Below are 15,096 nucleotides of genomic sequence, written 5' to 3'. Positions count from 1 at the left end.
AGATTGAAAGAGATTGAAAGAGATTGAAAGAGATTGAAAGAGATTGAAAGAGATTGAAAGAGATTGAAAGAGATTGAAAGAGAATGTAAAAGATCGAAAGAGGTTGAAAGAGATTGAATGAAATTAAAAGAGATTGAAAGAGATTGAACTGAGAGAGCCTCTAAGAAATTGAAATGGATTGAAAGAGAATGAAAGAGATTGAAAGATATTGCAAGAATTGAAAGACATGTGGCGGTTATGAATGTCGCCTTCTCTCCTCTGAGCTCTTGAATCCTACTTGGCCGATAGAATTGGTGACCCCGGACTTTGAATACACATTTTTGATTTTATTAGTCTTTTTTAGTTAAGCAACCCATCGAGATGCATAATTAAATTTAAACTCAGCTTAGAGTCGCTTTGCTCAATTTTAGATACAGGGTGTCCCACGAAACATGACAATAGGAAGACGACTTGAAAGTCGTCTTTGGTATTTGAATTTATTTGTGACATTTAGTCTTCTATCTACTTTAACATGCATGATTCTGGAAACAATTATCACATAATTCTCCTAGCCCTGGCATTTCCAAAAAGTGGTCTGCGTTTTTTGTGCTTTCAATATTACCGGAGATATAAAGAGTTTGGTTCAGATTTCAATTTTCTTAAATAAAAGCAAAATTGTCGAAATCTGAACGAAATTCTTCATATCTCTGGCAATATTGAAAGCACAAAAAAGGCAGACCACATTTTGGAAATGGCAGGACAAGGGAAATTTTGTGATTATTATCTCTAGAAATTTACTTCTAAAATTAAGTTGACAAATAAACGCAGCAAATTATATCAAAAATCAAGACGACATTCAAGTCGTCCTGCATACTGTCATGTTTCGTGGGACACCCTGTATATTTCCTACTGTAGATTTCATGGCATCAAGCAAAAACTTCAGATTTGCCAAAAAAAAGTTCTGTTATTCCACAGAACGGCAGTGCAGGAGTAAATGTCCATGCTCAAAGTTTGAACTCACTTTCTGTTTACTACTGTTGTCCGCCCATCAGAGAAATTGTCACAGTTCTACGCAAATTTTTCAGTGAAAAAAGTTTTAGATTACTTTTGATTTTTTCATTCTGGCCGTCGGCCATTTTCTGGTCATTTTTATTAAATGGAAGCGTAGTCAAGGAGGAAATAATCCAAGCTTTAGTTTTCAAACCTTTAATTTCATCCTTCACTAAAAACCCAACTATATTTGAAAACCAACTATATTTGAAAACCAACTATATTTGAAAACCAACTATATTTGAAAAACCAACTATATTTGAAAACCAACTATATTTGAAAACCAACTATATTTGAAAAACCAACTATATTTGAAAACCAACTATATTTGAAAACCAACTATATTTGAAAACCAACTATATTTGAAAACCAACTATATTTGAAAACCAACTATATTTGAAAACCAACTATATTTGACAACTATAATTTAAAACCAACTATATTTGAAACCCAACTATATTTGAAAAACCAACTATATTTGAAAACCAACTATATTTGAAAACCAACTATATTTGAAAAACGTTTGAAAATTTTTATACTCTAAGCTTGAACCTAATTACTATTTACTATTGTTGTCCGCCCGTTGGAAAAAATCAACACAGTTCCGTGCAAATTTTTCAAGTTAGTTTAGCCGGATATCAAGCTTCTTGCTCATCTGTTCAAGAAATGAAAACCAACAATTATTCTCTTTCAGTGATTTCTCATCCTCTGAAAACAGGAAACATTTTATGTAAAATTTCAACTGGTTCTCTCCGTGCCCACCCTAGTTCCTCTTCAATTGCGACGCCAACTTTTTAACCAGTTTCATGATATCTCTCACCCTCCCTGGTTTCAGGGCATCAAGAAAATTAATCTTTGTTTGGCCTGGAATGTTCAGAGACATTGGTTTTTTGGCAAGATCATGACCCAGAGATTTTCTCATGTTCACATTGATATTGTCGGACCACTACCTTTCAGTCATGGCTAATATCTTCTCACCATGATGCACAGGACTAGAAGATGGCCTGAGGTTGTTCCTTTGTCCTCCATCTTCACAGAGTCCTGTGTTTGTGCCATTTATCTAAACATGGATCTCCAGGTTCGGAGTTCCAACATTTCTCACATTAGACCGAGGTTCTAAATTCACATTTCACATCTGCAATTTGGCCTGGAGTGAGTTCTATTTTGGGGATTTCAGCCTCCACTACAACCTCCTTTATTCCTGAATGGACTTAATGGACTTATTGAGCGGTTCCATAGAAGTTTGAAGGTTAGCAGGTTCAGATTGGTTCTCTCATCTCCCTCTGATTCTTTTGACTTTGAGAGCAACATCAAAGGAGGACATGGGCCTCTCAGTATCCAAGGCCATTTACGGATATCCTGTAACCTTACCTGGAGAACTAGTGGATGTTCCAGAGATGCCACTAGATACTTTCCTGGGAAAGTTGGAGAGAGCAATAGATGGTTTCACCATTCCTCTGCCTCATCATGTTAGTCCAGTTTCTCCTTCTCAACTCCCTGAAGCCCTTATAGCAGCCTAGTTCGTCTTTGTTTGCGAGGACGCAGTTATTCCTACCCTGGCTCCACGCTACAGAGGACCTTATCTTGTACTTGATAGGCAGAGCAAATATTTCCGCCTCTAGATTGGATCCAAGCAAGATTCAGTTTCAGTGGATTGTCTTAAGCCAGCTTTTAATGATGATCCCATCACAACCTTCGCCTTGAGGAAGACCTCTCCGCCGCCCCATGGTGTTTTCTTCTAGGCAGCAACTAGAAGAGCGGAGAGGAGTTTTAGATCCACGAGATATAATTTTCACGCCAAATAACTTTGTACCTTAGAAAGAAATATATAACCAATTATCTTGAGACTTTTGTCGTTATTACTCGATCGCAAGTAGATTGAAAGTTTTTGAAAGGGATTGAAAGAGGTTGACAGAGATTAAAAGAGATTGAAAGAGATTGAAAGAGATTGAAAGTAATTAAAAAAGATTGAAAGAGATTGAAAGAGATTTAAAGAGATTGAAAGAGATTGAAAAAGATTGAAAGAGATTGAAAAAGATTGAAAGAGATTGAAAGAGATTGAAAAAAAATGAAAGACATTAAAAGTGATTAAAAGAGATTGAAAAAAATCAATAAGATTGAAAGTGATTGGAAGAGATTAAAGAGATTGAAAATTATTGAAAGAGATTAAAAGAAATGAAAAGAGAATAAAAGAGATTGAAAAATATTGAAAGTGATCGAAAGAGATTGAAAGAGTTTAAAATAGATTGAAAAAGATTGAAAGATGATAAATACAGAATTCCAGATTAAATTAGCTCTGCATGAATTTAGTGCTGGCCGTTTTGTTGGACATATTTTTTTTGGTTTCAGGTGGCTTAAAAAATCTAAAATTACCCCCCCCCCCCCCGCGCCACTGGCCCCTTTGAACGACAAGGGAACAAATCGAATCCGCTTTTATTAGATTATATACGAATATATACAAAATAAAAATGTATGATGTTACTGATCCAAAAACTCGAAAATATAGATAATGTCCATCTTTATCTTTAATCTGCAGTATCAAATTCAAATATTTAAAATCTTCATAATTTGATTCAAAGAATGAAACTCGGCTTTAAACTTTAAATCATAAATTAAGAACGATGAAAATACAAAATTTAGAATATGTATTTAACTTACATATATTACATTTAACATTTATATTATACGCACATTTAAGAAGTATTCAATGAGGGATTCTACTTCTTTGTCTTGATTTTCCTGAAAAAAAGGATGTTTAACGCTAAAAGTATTCATTAAACAAATTAAATCAACACTTTTAAAATTGCGAAAACTTTAGATTAATAACTGAACTTATAGATTGCCCTAAACCTTATGCAATTTTATGTCAAAGACCTTAGATTTTTCAAACTTCATGGTTCTCCAATCAAATAACCATCAACAAACAATACCAAAGGTTTACGCGATCAGGTTTCGAACATAAAGGGATGCAAAAATTTGAGTTTGAGGTTTTTTTAACATTGAGAAGGTTCTCAAAAATCTGAAACAAAAAACATAAAAACCTTATTCTGATAAAAAAAATGCGGGAGATAACCTCGTTTTTCTCTCTCTAAAAGTGTCTATTTCTGATAATTTACCCGTTGTTTCTTATAAGCAAGAACTAAGGAGCATAAACACTGAACAGTTAAAAAAAACATGACTATCTGATTCATACTTGACATAACTTGAATTGGTACCGTTGTAAATCGAGAATTGCCATCATTTAAAATTACCCATACAGTCCCTTTAATATTATAGTGTGACCCATAAAAAGGTGAGCTAAGAAGATGCTACGTAATTAATCTTACATTTATTTGATATTGTTATCAAGCAATAGTTTTACCAATAAACATCTGGTTAGCTTAATGGGTCTAGGATTACCATGAACAATTGCAGGTTTACAGTTGCACGGAATCATATCCGTACATATCATAAATATAAGGAAACCGTACAGGCTTTCTTTGAATTCTCATCCTTTGTGTGTAACCCTGCAGTATCATCTCTAGTCCCCCCTTTACATTTTGAGTCTTTACCTTTATCATTTGGACTGTTTAATTTTTCAGTTGTAATCCAAATAGATTATTATTATCAACTATACGTGGAGGGGCTCGAGGGCTCTCACTGCAATCTCTAAAATATCAAGTAAATGCATTTGGTAAAAGTTCCGTTAACGAAATGAAAGAAATTTTTTGAAATTTAACGGGAAATTCTATTAACGAACTGAAATAACTGTTCAGTTTCGTCTCATTATATGAACATTCAAAAATTTACATACATTTTTACTAGAAGGGGGTCATTCATTTGGTGTACTGTTATATTCTGTATTTGTACTGTACACTGTACTTTTGCTGCTTAAAAGTCAGCCTGTTACTTGAAAGAACCGGAGTTTACACTTTGTAAGTGCAAAGTACAAGCACTGTTCTTACTATGGCCTGGAAAAGGAAGTGGGTTCTATTTGTGGAAAGTATGAAAGAACTGTTCTCTCTAAAATACAAGAACTGCTCTCTCTAAAATACAAGAACTGTTCTCTCCATAGTACAAGAACTGTTCTCTCTAAGATACAAGAACTGTTCTCTCTAAAATACAAGAACTGTTCTCTTTATAGTATAAGAACTGTTCTCTCTAAAATACAAGAACTGTTCTCTCTATAGTACAAGAACTGTTCTCTCTAAAATACAAGAACTGTTCTCTCTATAGTACAAGAACTGTTCTCTCTAAAATACAAGAACTGTTCTCTCTAAAATACAAGAACTGTTCTCTCTAAAGTACAAGAACTGTTCTCTCTAAAGTACAAGAACTGTTCTCTCTATAGTACAAGAACTGTTCTCTCTAAAGTACAAGAACTGTTCTCTCTATAGTTCTCTCTTCTGTACAAGAACTGTTCTCTCTAAAATACAAGAACTGTTCTCTCTAAAACACAAGAACTGTTCTCTCTATAGTACAAGAACTGTTCTCTCTATAGTACAAGAACTGTTCTCTCTATAGTACAAGAACTGTTCTCTCTATAGTACAAGAACTGTTCTCTCTATAGTACAAGAACTGTTCTCTCTATAGTACAAGAACTGTTCTCTCTATAGTACAAGAACTGTTCTCTCTATAGTACAAGAACTGTTCTCTCTATGTCCTGCAACATTTTAGAAGATCCTAATTGTGGAAAGCACAACTGTCAATTTTAAACTGTTTTTAACATCACATTAACATTGTTTCTTTCTGGTTGTTAACATTATATTACGTTCATTTTCTAAAACTTTCATTTCTTAATGAAACTCCCCTGGTGAGTGAAACTATTTCATAGAATTTCAAATCCTTTTTGCATCAGCAAAATATCATACATTAGCAAAATTAGAAGCAACATTTGTAAAATAAATAAATAGAAAAAATCAAAACTCATTCAGTAGTTTAGGGTTTAAAAAAAACTACGATCATAATGGAAGGTTAGTTTTTCAATTTTTCAAAACATGTTGAGATGGATATTTAAAAGTTTAAAAATACGTCTTTAACCGTTGAACATAGTACATTTGTACGTTTTTCGATTTTTCAAAAAATTGTTTTATTTTGAGCTAAAAACCATTTTTTCATATTTTGAGAAATATCTTTAAAAAGACAGGGTTTTTGCTTATAATTTCCCTAATATTCAAGAGATGTTTTTGACAATGTATCAAAGAAAACTTTAAGATTGAGCATAATTATAAAAAGAAAGTGCCAAATATTTTCACCCTTGTTACTAGTGTAAAGTATTCTACCTGTGGAAAAATCTGACCCTTGACCCAGCTCTGCAGTTCCGGTCAGAACAGATCCCATCAATTCTCTGCTTAGTTGTTATCTTCACGTAGCAACTTAAATGGATTGTTTATAGATAAAGTACATGAATGCTAATACAACATTTAGAAATAAAAATAAAGAAATAAAAGAATACCTGACAACATGTGTATGTATTCCAGTATCCTGGAAGTCTCTACAGGCTCCTTCCTGATTAAATAATAAAAATCAAATTTTTTTTTTACACCGAAGCATAATAAACAATGAAGTTTAAATTACTTTACAGTAAGTAGCATTTCATGTTATGTGTTTGAAGAACTGTTAAAAGCGCTGTAGCTGTTTTCGTAAATAGTTAGCTCCCCATGCAGTATATTCTTGTATATAGTTAGCTCCCCATGTAGTATATTCTTGTATATAGTTAGCTCCCCATGCAGTATATGCTCGTATATAGTTAGCTCCCCATGCAGTATATTCTTGTATATAGTTAGCTCCCCATGCAGTATATTCTTGTATATAGTTAGCTCCCCATGCAGTATATGCTCGTATATAGTTAGCTCCCCATGCAGTATATGCTCGTATATAGTTAGCTCCCCATGCAGTATATGCTTGTATATAGTTAGCTCCCCATGCAGTATATTCTTGTATATAGTTAGCTCCCCATGCAGTATATGCTCGTATATAGTTATCTCCCCATGCAGTATATGCTCGTATATAGTTAGCTCCCCATGTAGTATATTCTTGTATATAGTTAGCTCCCCATGCAGTATATGCTCGTATATAGTTAGCTCCCTATGCAGTATATTCTAGGCAATTAATTGTCTCTTAAATTGATAATTATTTAAAATTTATTTCATTGAAATTGATAACGAACTAGCCAAGATAGTATAAATGCAAAATTTGGTTCATAATTTATTAGAAGAATGATATAATGTACTATACAGCCCTGACTGACTGAATAAATTCTATACAGTCGTCTCTGTACTTCCCTATGTTAATTATAATATGATGTTTAGATAATCGGTTTTAGGAAGAAATTTCAAATATTAAATTTTCTCTCAAGTTAAGAGGTTCCAAACATTTCCCGTTAAATAAATCCAATTTACACGGATCTAAAAGTTCGGACAAAATTAACTGAAATTTCTCTTTTTTCTTTTACACACTACTTTGTCGGCCATTTGTTTTAAATAAAAAGTATAAAACAACTTAATAAACTTATTGATTGTTATATTACAGGGTGTCCAACGTCACATAATTCCGGATCGTACATGTTTCTCGCTCTAAATGGTGATTTTAGGGACTAATCATTATGAAAAAATAACGAATCATTTAAATCTAAAACATTGTAGAAGCCTAATATCAAATTTTGAAAGCAGAAAACGCCAGTTTTTCGAGCATTATGTGCGTATTTCAGCCTTAAATCTTGGATATAACATAATATGATATGGGACGCTCTGTACGTATATAAACAAATCAAATGCATATATAATTAACTAAATACACCTAGCCCTAGCATAGTTAGACCAGGGTGATATGAATCAAAAGATGGCAAAGGGTTCCATCAATTATTCAAAGATTTCTCTTTTAAATTAATTATCTTCGTATTCAGAGTTCATGAATTATTAAGAAGTGGAAAAGAGACTTTCAGATAATCGGCTATTTAAAAAAATTATTAAAAAAACCTTAAAAACGTACCAAAATTTTTTTTTATTTTATTTTCTTTTAGTTAAAAATAAACTTTTGACTCCTCCTTTATGGCATATTTTATATTTTTGAATTGATTTGATTGATTTTATAACTAGTTTTTAATTGTCATAGATTTAGTAAAATTATTTTTTCGCTTTCTTAGAATCATGATTACTTTAATAAAAAGTCATTCGTTAAAGAAGCATAAAAAATCTTGTTTTAGATTTTTTTTTCTAAAAATAATCTTTACTATAGGTAAAAGAATTGAGTTTTTCCACATACTCAAATTTTCTAATCTAGTAAAGTAAAAGTAAAAGATTATTTATTTATGAAATGTAACAAAAACATACAAAATTAAGTGTTTCAGGAGAAAATATTTAAAAACCTCTAAAAGTAGAGGTTGTGGGAATATTTCCCCCCAATTCTAAAAAAAATAAAAATAGAAATAAAAGGAAAAGGAAAAGAAAGGATAATCTACATCTAAAGGTTTCAAAGATATACGGATTAAAAATTTGAAAGTGTAGCAAAGACTCAATTCCTTTAAAGATATTTGAAAAAGAATTTTTAGATTTTTTACCCTTGAGAAGTAATCTTGATGTTCAATTCTACAAGCTCCATAATTTGTACATCTGCCCTCCCTCTCACCCTCCTCAGAATCTGTGAAAAATGAACATGGTTTCCCATCCCTAGACTGCTCCTAGGTAAAAACATTATATAAAGGGTCTGTCAGCGTTATTTTAAGTTACTTTCAATTAAAAAATGACAAGGGTACCCTTAAAACCTTTATCTGATACATAATGTTGAGATTTCATCGTTTGCTTTCTTAAAAATTGTTAGATTATGATATTTCTCTGTTTGTTTTCAAGCAGTAAAAAATGCACATAAACCGTAATAAAAAATAATCAGTTTTAAAAATGATAAACATGGATATCTAATTCATACATAATCAGTTAAAGGTTTCAAGGATACTGTTGAGAATCGGTCATTACGATCTTTGCACGGAGGGTCACTTGAAACTACGCTTACAGTCCATTTAACGGAATTGTAAATTTATTTTATAACTAGCTGAAGGGCCCGGCGTTGCCTGTGGAAAAATAAATTTAAAAAAAATATTTCTAAAGAAAATTATTTGAAAAAAACAATTTTGGATTTTTTAGCCTATAATACCCCCGACCACCCACGAGTGTTCACAACAAATTTCAGCCTAATCGGTCCAGCTGTTTGGCCGGCTATACGTAACATATATACGAATGTCTTGTTTTATTAATAATTTTTGAAATTAGAAAACAACTATATCTTTGTCATTGTTTCTAAGATTCGAGTTGTAAATGGCAAAACTAAACTATTTAGGTAAGTTAAAGGATGACTTTAATAAATATTTGTTTAAAATGATATTATCCCTAACAGAAGTTGTGTGAATAAAAACTAAAGGATCAAAATTAACCAAATTCGGAAATAATTACTTAATAGAAATTAGTATTTTACTGCAGAAATCTGAAAACACAACTTTTTTTGGACAAAATTTTTCCGATTTTGATTCATACGCCGTTCATACGCCTTTTTTATATGTAATATTTTTAGATATTTTACAAATATGAATTAAAACATCCTGGTTCCAATCCCATTTATTTCTGCAGATTCCGATTCAGAGTAATAAAGAGGATATAATTTAGCAAATCAATTAATTTGTTGAGATAATTAAGTTAAATACACAGTAACCTCGCAATGCAGTTTGGAGAAAAATTGCAAAGACTTTATTTGAATGAATGAAATGAATAGCATTTTTGGAAATAAATAAGATACAGTGAGAGTCATGAAACTGTGGAAAAAAAGGAAAAAGGTTGAAATCTCTGTTTGTATGTCTGTTTTTTTCCCGATCATAACTCAGGAACCCCTGGACCGATTTGCCTCAAATTTTGATTGGGGAAGTCGGGAGGCCCACGGGAATGTTCTTAGCTTGGTTTTAAGATTCATAGTCGACTTTAATAGCGAAAATTTGGTTTCCTGGTAAAATCGTTCAAGTGCGGGTAAACGGCAAGAGTAACTTTTCTTAAACTGGGCAGCGCTGGATTCCCAAGCTAGTAATTGATGTTATAAAACAAATATTTCTACCTTGAAAATCAACATAATGTTGCTGGAGTACCTGCGACTTTCTATTATTCCATGAAGATAATAGATTATTCAGAAGAGATTTGTCCAGTCGAACAGGATTGCCTAATTATGGAAGGTTTTCTGTCATTCTGTGGGTTGAGCTTAATCCAATTAATGAAGATTAAAGATGATCTTAATCCAATTAAAAAGATAAAAATAGATAAAACAATATTTTCTAAAAATACTCATAAAACCATAAAAATCAACAGTGAGCGATATGATGCTTTATGAATTTGTTTTTAAAAATATATGGTTTCCAATTCGAATAACAAGAAAATTTGCAATTTGCAACATCCATCAAAATATATGATTTTGAGTGATGATTTAAAATAGAAAAAAAACTTAATCCAACTAACAGGGTGAAAACGAAACTATGACCCTGTTATCAAAATTTCGAATTTCATTTCCGTTGTAGAGTGATAAAGTTATTTTATCATCCTACAGCAGGATGATAAAGTAACGTTATACACTGTACTACGTTTGGTGTAAAAATGCTATAATTTTGGTCTCAAACAAACAAGAAAAAAATAAAATCCCGGCAAAAACTTTTTCGCAATTACATGAATTGACACGTCATATAGTTGAATTGATTATATACTTAGTTTTATGAAACTATAGTGTACTTTATCATTCTTACTCACTTCATCGTGAATTTCATAATGAACGTGCTATAATGTTAAATTAGAGGTCAATTATAGCACCATGCTATAAAGTAATCATCATGCTATATAGTAAAATTTGCTGTGCTATAAAGTTTTGATTGGTTCCCGGATTTTCTCAAAAAAAATTAGGATATTTCCAAAATATGTTTTTCAGTTGAAATGAAAATAAGATTATATCAACTTTATATTTTGACTTCTGATTTGTTTCAAAGCTTATTTGATTTAAAAGAGCCGTTGAAATAAGACACAATCGTTTGATAAAATGACCTATAACACTATTTTTTTTAACGACTTAAATTTTCTCAATATCTAGAAGGTTTTCGCTTTTTTAGATTATATTTGTCCCTCGCTAAAGCTCGGGCCAAAATTAAATTTAAAAAGGTTTGAACCTTCTTGATAAAGAGAAAATTTCTGTCCAAAAACTTTATAACACAGCGAACCAAAATAACAGTGCTATACTTTGCTATGTTTTACCATCTTTTACCTTCAATGTTTGACCTTTATTCAATTCTTCTTTTATATTGGTTTTATATTTATATTATAATAGAACTTGACTAATGACTAGAGATTTATTCATAGCATTTCGATTGTTCGATTGTGTGCCTTATTCAATGGTTTTTACTGCCGGCTATTTTAGAGGTATTCAATATTCATGCAATTGTTCATGCGTATTGAAATCCTTAAAGGGACCGTTCACTTATTTGGGTAATTTCATGGTAAACTAAATAGCCTAGTAGCTATTTATTAGTTTTAGTCTTATTTTTCAAAGATATCTATGGCCAGAGAAATTGCCGATTTATCGTTTAGAATTCCAGCGGAAAGGTACACTACCTTTGCATAGACACTATTTAAACATTTTTTCAGTAACAACAGCCTGATAAATTCTATAACAGTTTAATCTAATATTTGAAAAAAATTTAATGACTATGACAAAAAGAACGAAAAGTCGGCTTTTTCTCCGGTTACAGTTGTCTTTGTAAAGTAAGATTAATACGAATGAATAGCGAATAGGCTAATTAGTTCACCCTAAACTTACCCAAATAAGCGAACAGTCCGTTTTTAAAGCTTAATTTGAAGTGGCTTTTCATGCCATGATGGCAATTTCCGATTCACAACGATATCCTTATAGATAAAAATGTTTATAATTTTGAAAACTAAATATTTTTTTACTGGGGTTTGTCTGAAAGTGTTTAATCTTAGGATTTTGCTATAAACATTTAATGTTCAGGATTTCTGAAAATCCGGAGAAGAATGCTGAGTCCATGTTATGAGTGTGAAGAAGTGGATGCAGAGAAAGATGAAACTGAAGCGACGCATGAATATTCAAACTTTCTCTCATATTTCTTAAACTTTCCATTCATTAGCTTCATGTAAAAAAAAAACCTTCGCTCAGTTTTAGAATTTTGATATTTTGATTTTATCCTTGTCAGGCCATGAGATGTAATCATAAGCTTTTTTATTTAAAGTATTTTTCTTATTGAGAATTAAAATTGATTGGAGATAGAAAACTTGCCTAAAAACTATATATTGTCTTTTTTCAGACGAAGACTGGGTTGAACGAACCCATTAGGTGTTGCCTGAACGGATTTCTACTTCATGCTTTCCATCGATACTTTAATTTCTACTTCATGTTTACGGCCGTTATGTTAACTTCTACTTCATGTTTACGATCGTTATGTTAATTTCTACTTCATGTTTACGATCGTTATGTTAATTTCTACTTCATGTTTACGATCGTTATTTTTAATTTCTTATTCATGTTTACAATCGTTATGTTAATTTCTTCTTCATGTTTACGATCGTTATGTTAATTTCTACTTCATGTATTCTATCGATACTGTAATTTCTTCTTTATGTTTACGATGTTTATGTTAATTTCTACTTCCTGTTTACGATCGTTATGTTAACTTCTACTTTATGTTTACGATCGTTATGTTAATTTCTTCTTCATGTTTACTATTGTTATGTTAATTTCTACTTCATGTTTACTATTGTTATGTTAATTTCTACTTCATGTTTACGACCAGAATTGGAAACTCTTGTGGTGGATATTCATAATCCGGATCGTTTGGTCAGAATCTAGATAATCACTTTGGGAACTTAATGCTTAGTTACTTCATTTCAATTATTCCTTTCAGGGCACGATTAACATGGGGAATATCGAAAAAGATAAAATTAATCTGCAGATTAACAAAAGATTGAGATCAAGCATTTATCTCGATATCCATAATACAAAAGTTCCCAGCTCAGGTCAAATTATTTATTCACCCATGAAACACACAATTTATACTACCTTCACTGAGAATAGAAACTATGCTGGGTAAATCATCATTGGAGTGGAAAACCTAAATTACAATATTGTTTTTCCAGGAGAAATACTAAAAAAGAATTTGATCATCTTCTGAAAATAGTTTTTAAAATTACTTTCAGAGCGAGCGGGATGTTGTTTTGATTGTTTTGTAAAGATATAAAACTCTTTCAGGGGAAAAAATTGAAAAAATCATAGATCGATTTTGATTGTGAAAATAGGTGTTTTATATTAGTACCTGTCCCATTGTAAACCCTATCTGAGAGATAAGTAGAAACATACCCCACATAGACATTTCCTGATACATCAATAATTATGAAAAAAAATTAAGAAAAAGTTTGAGAACAAATGAAACCAAAACTCTGATAATTTGATAATCTTGGCTTAAACTAAATTTCAAATATGAGGTTTTCATGAAAAGTTTAACTGGTTAAGAAAAAGTAAAGTTAAACTATAGTTAACTAAACTCTCCGTTTACTGTCGCACAGGCCTGTACATTAAAGAAATAAATTTATATCAATTTCAAAAATCATTCAGATGTCTTAAATATATCTGGGTCAATATTTTTTATTTGAATAAAAGCTAAATTTCGAAAAAAATTCTGATTTTTGTTGAAGCATATTAATGAAAAAAATATTAAATGTTTAAAAAAAGGTATATATAGGTATAAATAAGATGCATAAACTTGGTCTTTTTACCATAATAAACTCTGCATTATCAAAACATGTTCGATAATTCAAACTTTTATTTCATTATTATATTTAAGAATGAAAATACATACTATAGTGAGTATATTTGTATAAACGTGTGAATAGTTCCAGTTTCTTGAGAGAACTAAGATCTAATATAGACTATACTCAGTGGAAATAAAGACGTAATGGTTAAATTAGATTTCCGATTTATACCAAATCAAATAGGAAAAGTAAAAGCTACATCCTATAGACTTCCATTAGTAAAATTTTAGCCTTCTAATCCCAATATCTTTGCAACTAATTGATCTAACAGAATTAATAGTTTAGATTATTCTCCTTTTTGGTATAAAAATGTCATAATAAAGACTTGTAAGCTGTTCCATGTCTAATAGAATATTAGAAAGGTCACCACACGAAACACAGCGGAACTAAATGAGATTCTAAAAATAAACGAAAATATTACCACTGTAAAAGGTCCTCTTGAGTGTACTAAACTTGTTTATTCCTTCATTCCTTCTATCTTTCTCTCTTTCAATGTATTATGTATGTATATTGTATATTGTATATTGTATACTGCTATTGTATACTTTTAGTTCTGTTAGAAAAGACTATTATAATTAACCAATAACCGTGAATGAATATTACTAGAAGGAAAGAGTTTGTAGCAAGGTGAGGGGTGGGAGGGGAAAGGTGAGGGGTGGGAGGGGAAAATGTCGTGCCTACTTTTAAAAATTTCCCGTGGAAGAAAAAATATTAAAAAAATTAACAAAATTTTGACAGATAAATGGCGCCACAGGTAAATTTTATAACAAAATACAGTGTTAAAAAATAAAAAGGGTCTGTATTTGATTAGGGGTGGGGATATTGACCCGATTTTCCAGCGGGGGCTTACCCTTTCCCCACCTTATAAGTTGCCTCTGAATATAGCCAATCTTGCTGCTCGTTATAGATGTTCCGTAGAGCCAGAAATAATGTCCAAAACTCTCAAACAATAGTGTATTCAGAAAACCGGGTTTATAAATAAATTCCTATATTCATTTTTTTATTGAATATTTTCTACAGAGGTGTACTCAGGGGGTGTAAGACCCCCTCGAAAAATTTCTTGGTACGCCCTTGATATTCTTTTGTAGCATAACACTTTCAAAACAATTGTTCTTCACCCCTGTACAATGTACCTACAGTGTACTATAAACTCTTTTCCATGCATAAAAATAACATTTCTGTTATGTTTCCCAGGGGGGTTAGGGTAGGCTAACAACACAATTGCATAATTTGAGCCACATTCTTCTTACTT

General features: G+C 31.5%; 1 protein-coding gene across 1 annotated transcript; it reads right to left on the bottom strand.

Annotated features, from left to right (window-relative positions):
* Positions 1-3,657: 3,657 nt before the first annotated feature.
* On the bottom strand, positions 3,658-13,924 carry LOC111703759 (uncharacterized). Its single transcript, XM_023475801.1, has 9 exons — positions 13,892-13,924; positions 13,349-13,408; positions 13,096-13,147; positions 10,133-10,203; positions 8,567-8,686; positions 6,464-6,516; positions 6,291-6,383; positions 4,581-4,677; positions 3,658-3,768 (listed from the first exon to the last, which is right to left on the bottom strand). The coding sequence occupies exons 2-8, from the start codon at positions 13,403-13,405 to the stop codon at positions 4,599-4,601; spliced, it is 525 nt and encodes a 174-aa protein (XP_023331569.1). The 5' UTR covers positions 13,406-13,408; positions 13,892-13,924; the 3' UTR covers positions 3,658-3,768; positions 4,581-4,598.
* Between the last annotated feature and the right edge of the window lie 1,172 nt (positions 13,925-15,096).

The sequence above is a fragment of the Eurytemora carolleeae genome, unplaced genomic scaffold (genome assembly GCF_000591075.1).
Source record: "Eurytemora carolleeae unplaced genomic scaffold, Eaff_2.0 scaffold299, whole genome shotgun sequence".
NCBI lineage: Eukaryota > Metazoa > Arthropoda > Copepoda > Calanoida > Temoridae > Eurytemora > Eurytemora carolleeae.
The sequence above is the reverse complement of the archived record's forward strand: the minus strand, read 5'-3'. Positions and strand labels throughout refer to the sequence as shown.

Bases quoted from the DNA above. Each gene is read 5' to 3' on its own strand.
- LOC111703759 (XM_023475801.1), bottom strand. From the start codon at position 13,405: ATGTCTATGTGGGGTATGTTTCTACTTATCTCTCAGATAGGGTTTACA. The intron at 13,148-13,348 runs GTACTAATATAA...ATTGTAATTTAG, and splicing joins TAGGGTTTACAATGGGACAG to GTTTTCCACTCCAATGATGA. The intron at 4,678-6,290 runs GTAGAATACTTT...TTGATATTTTAG, and splicing joins AGGGTCAGATTTTTCCACAG to AGATTGCAGTGAGAGCCCTC.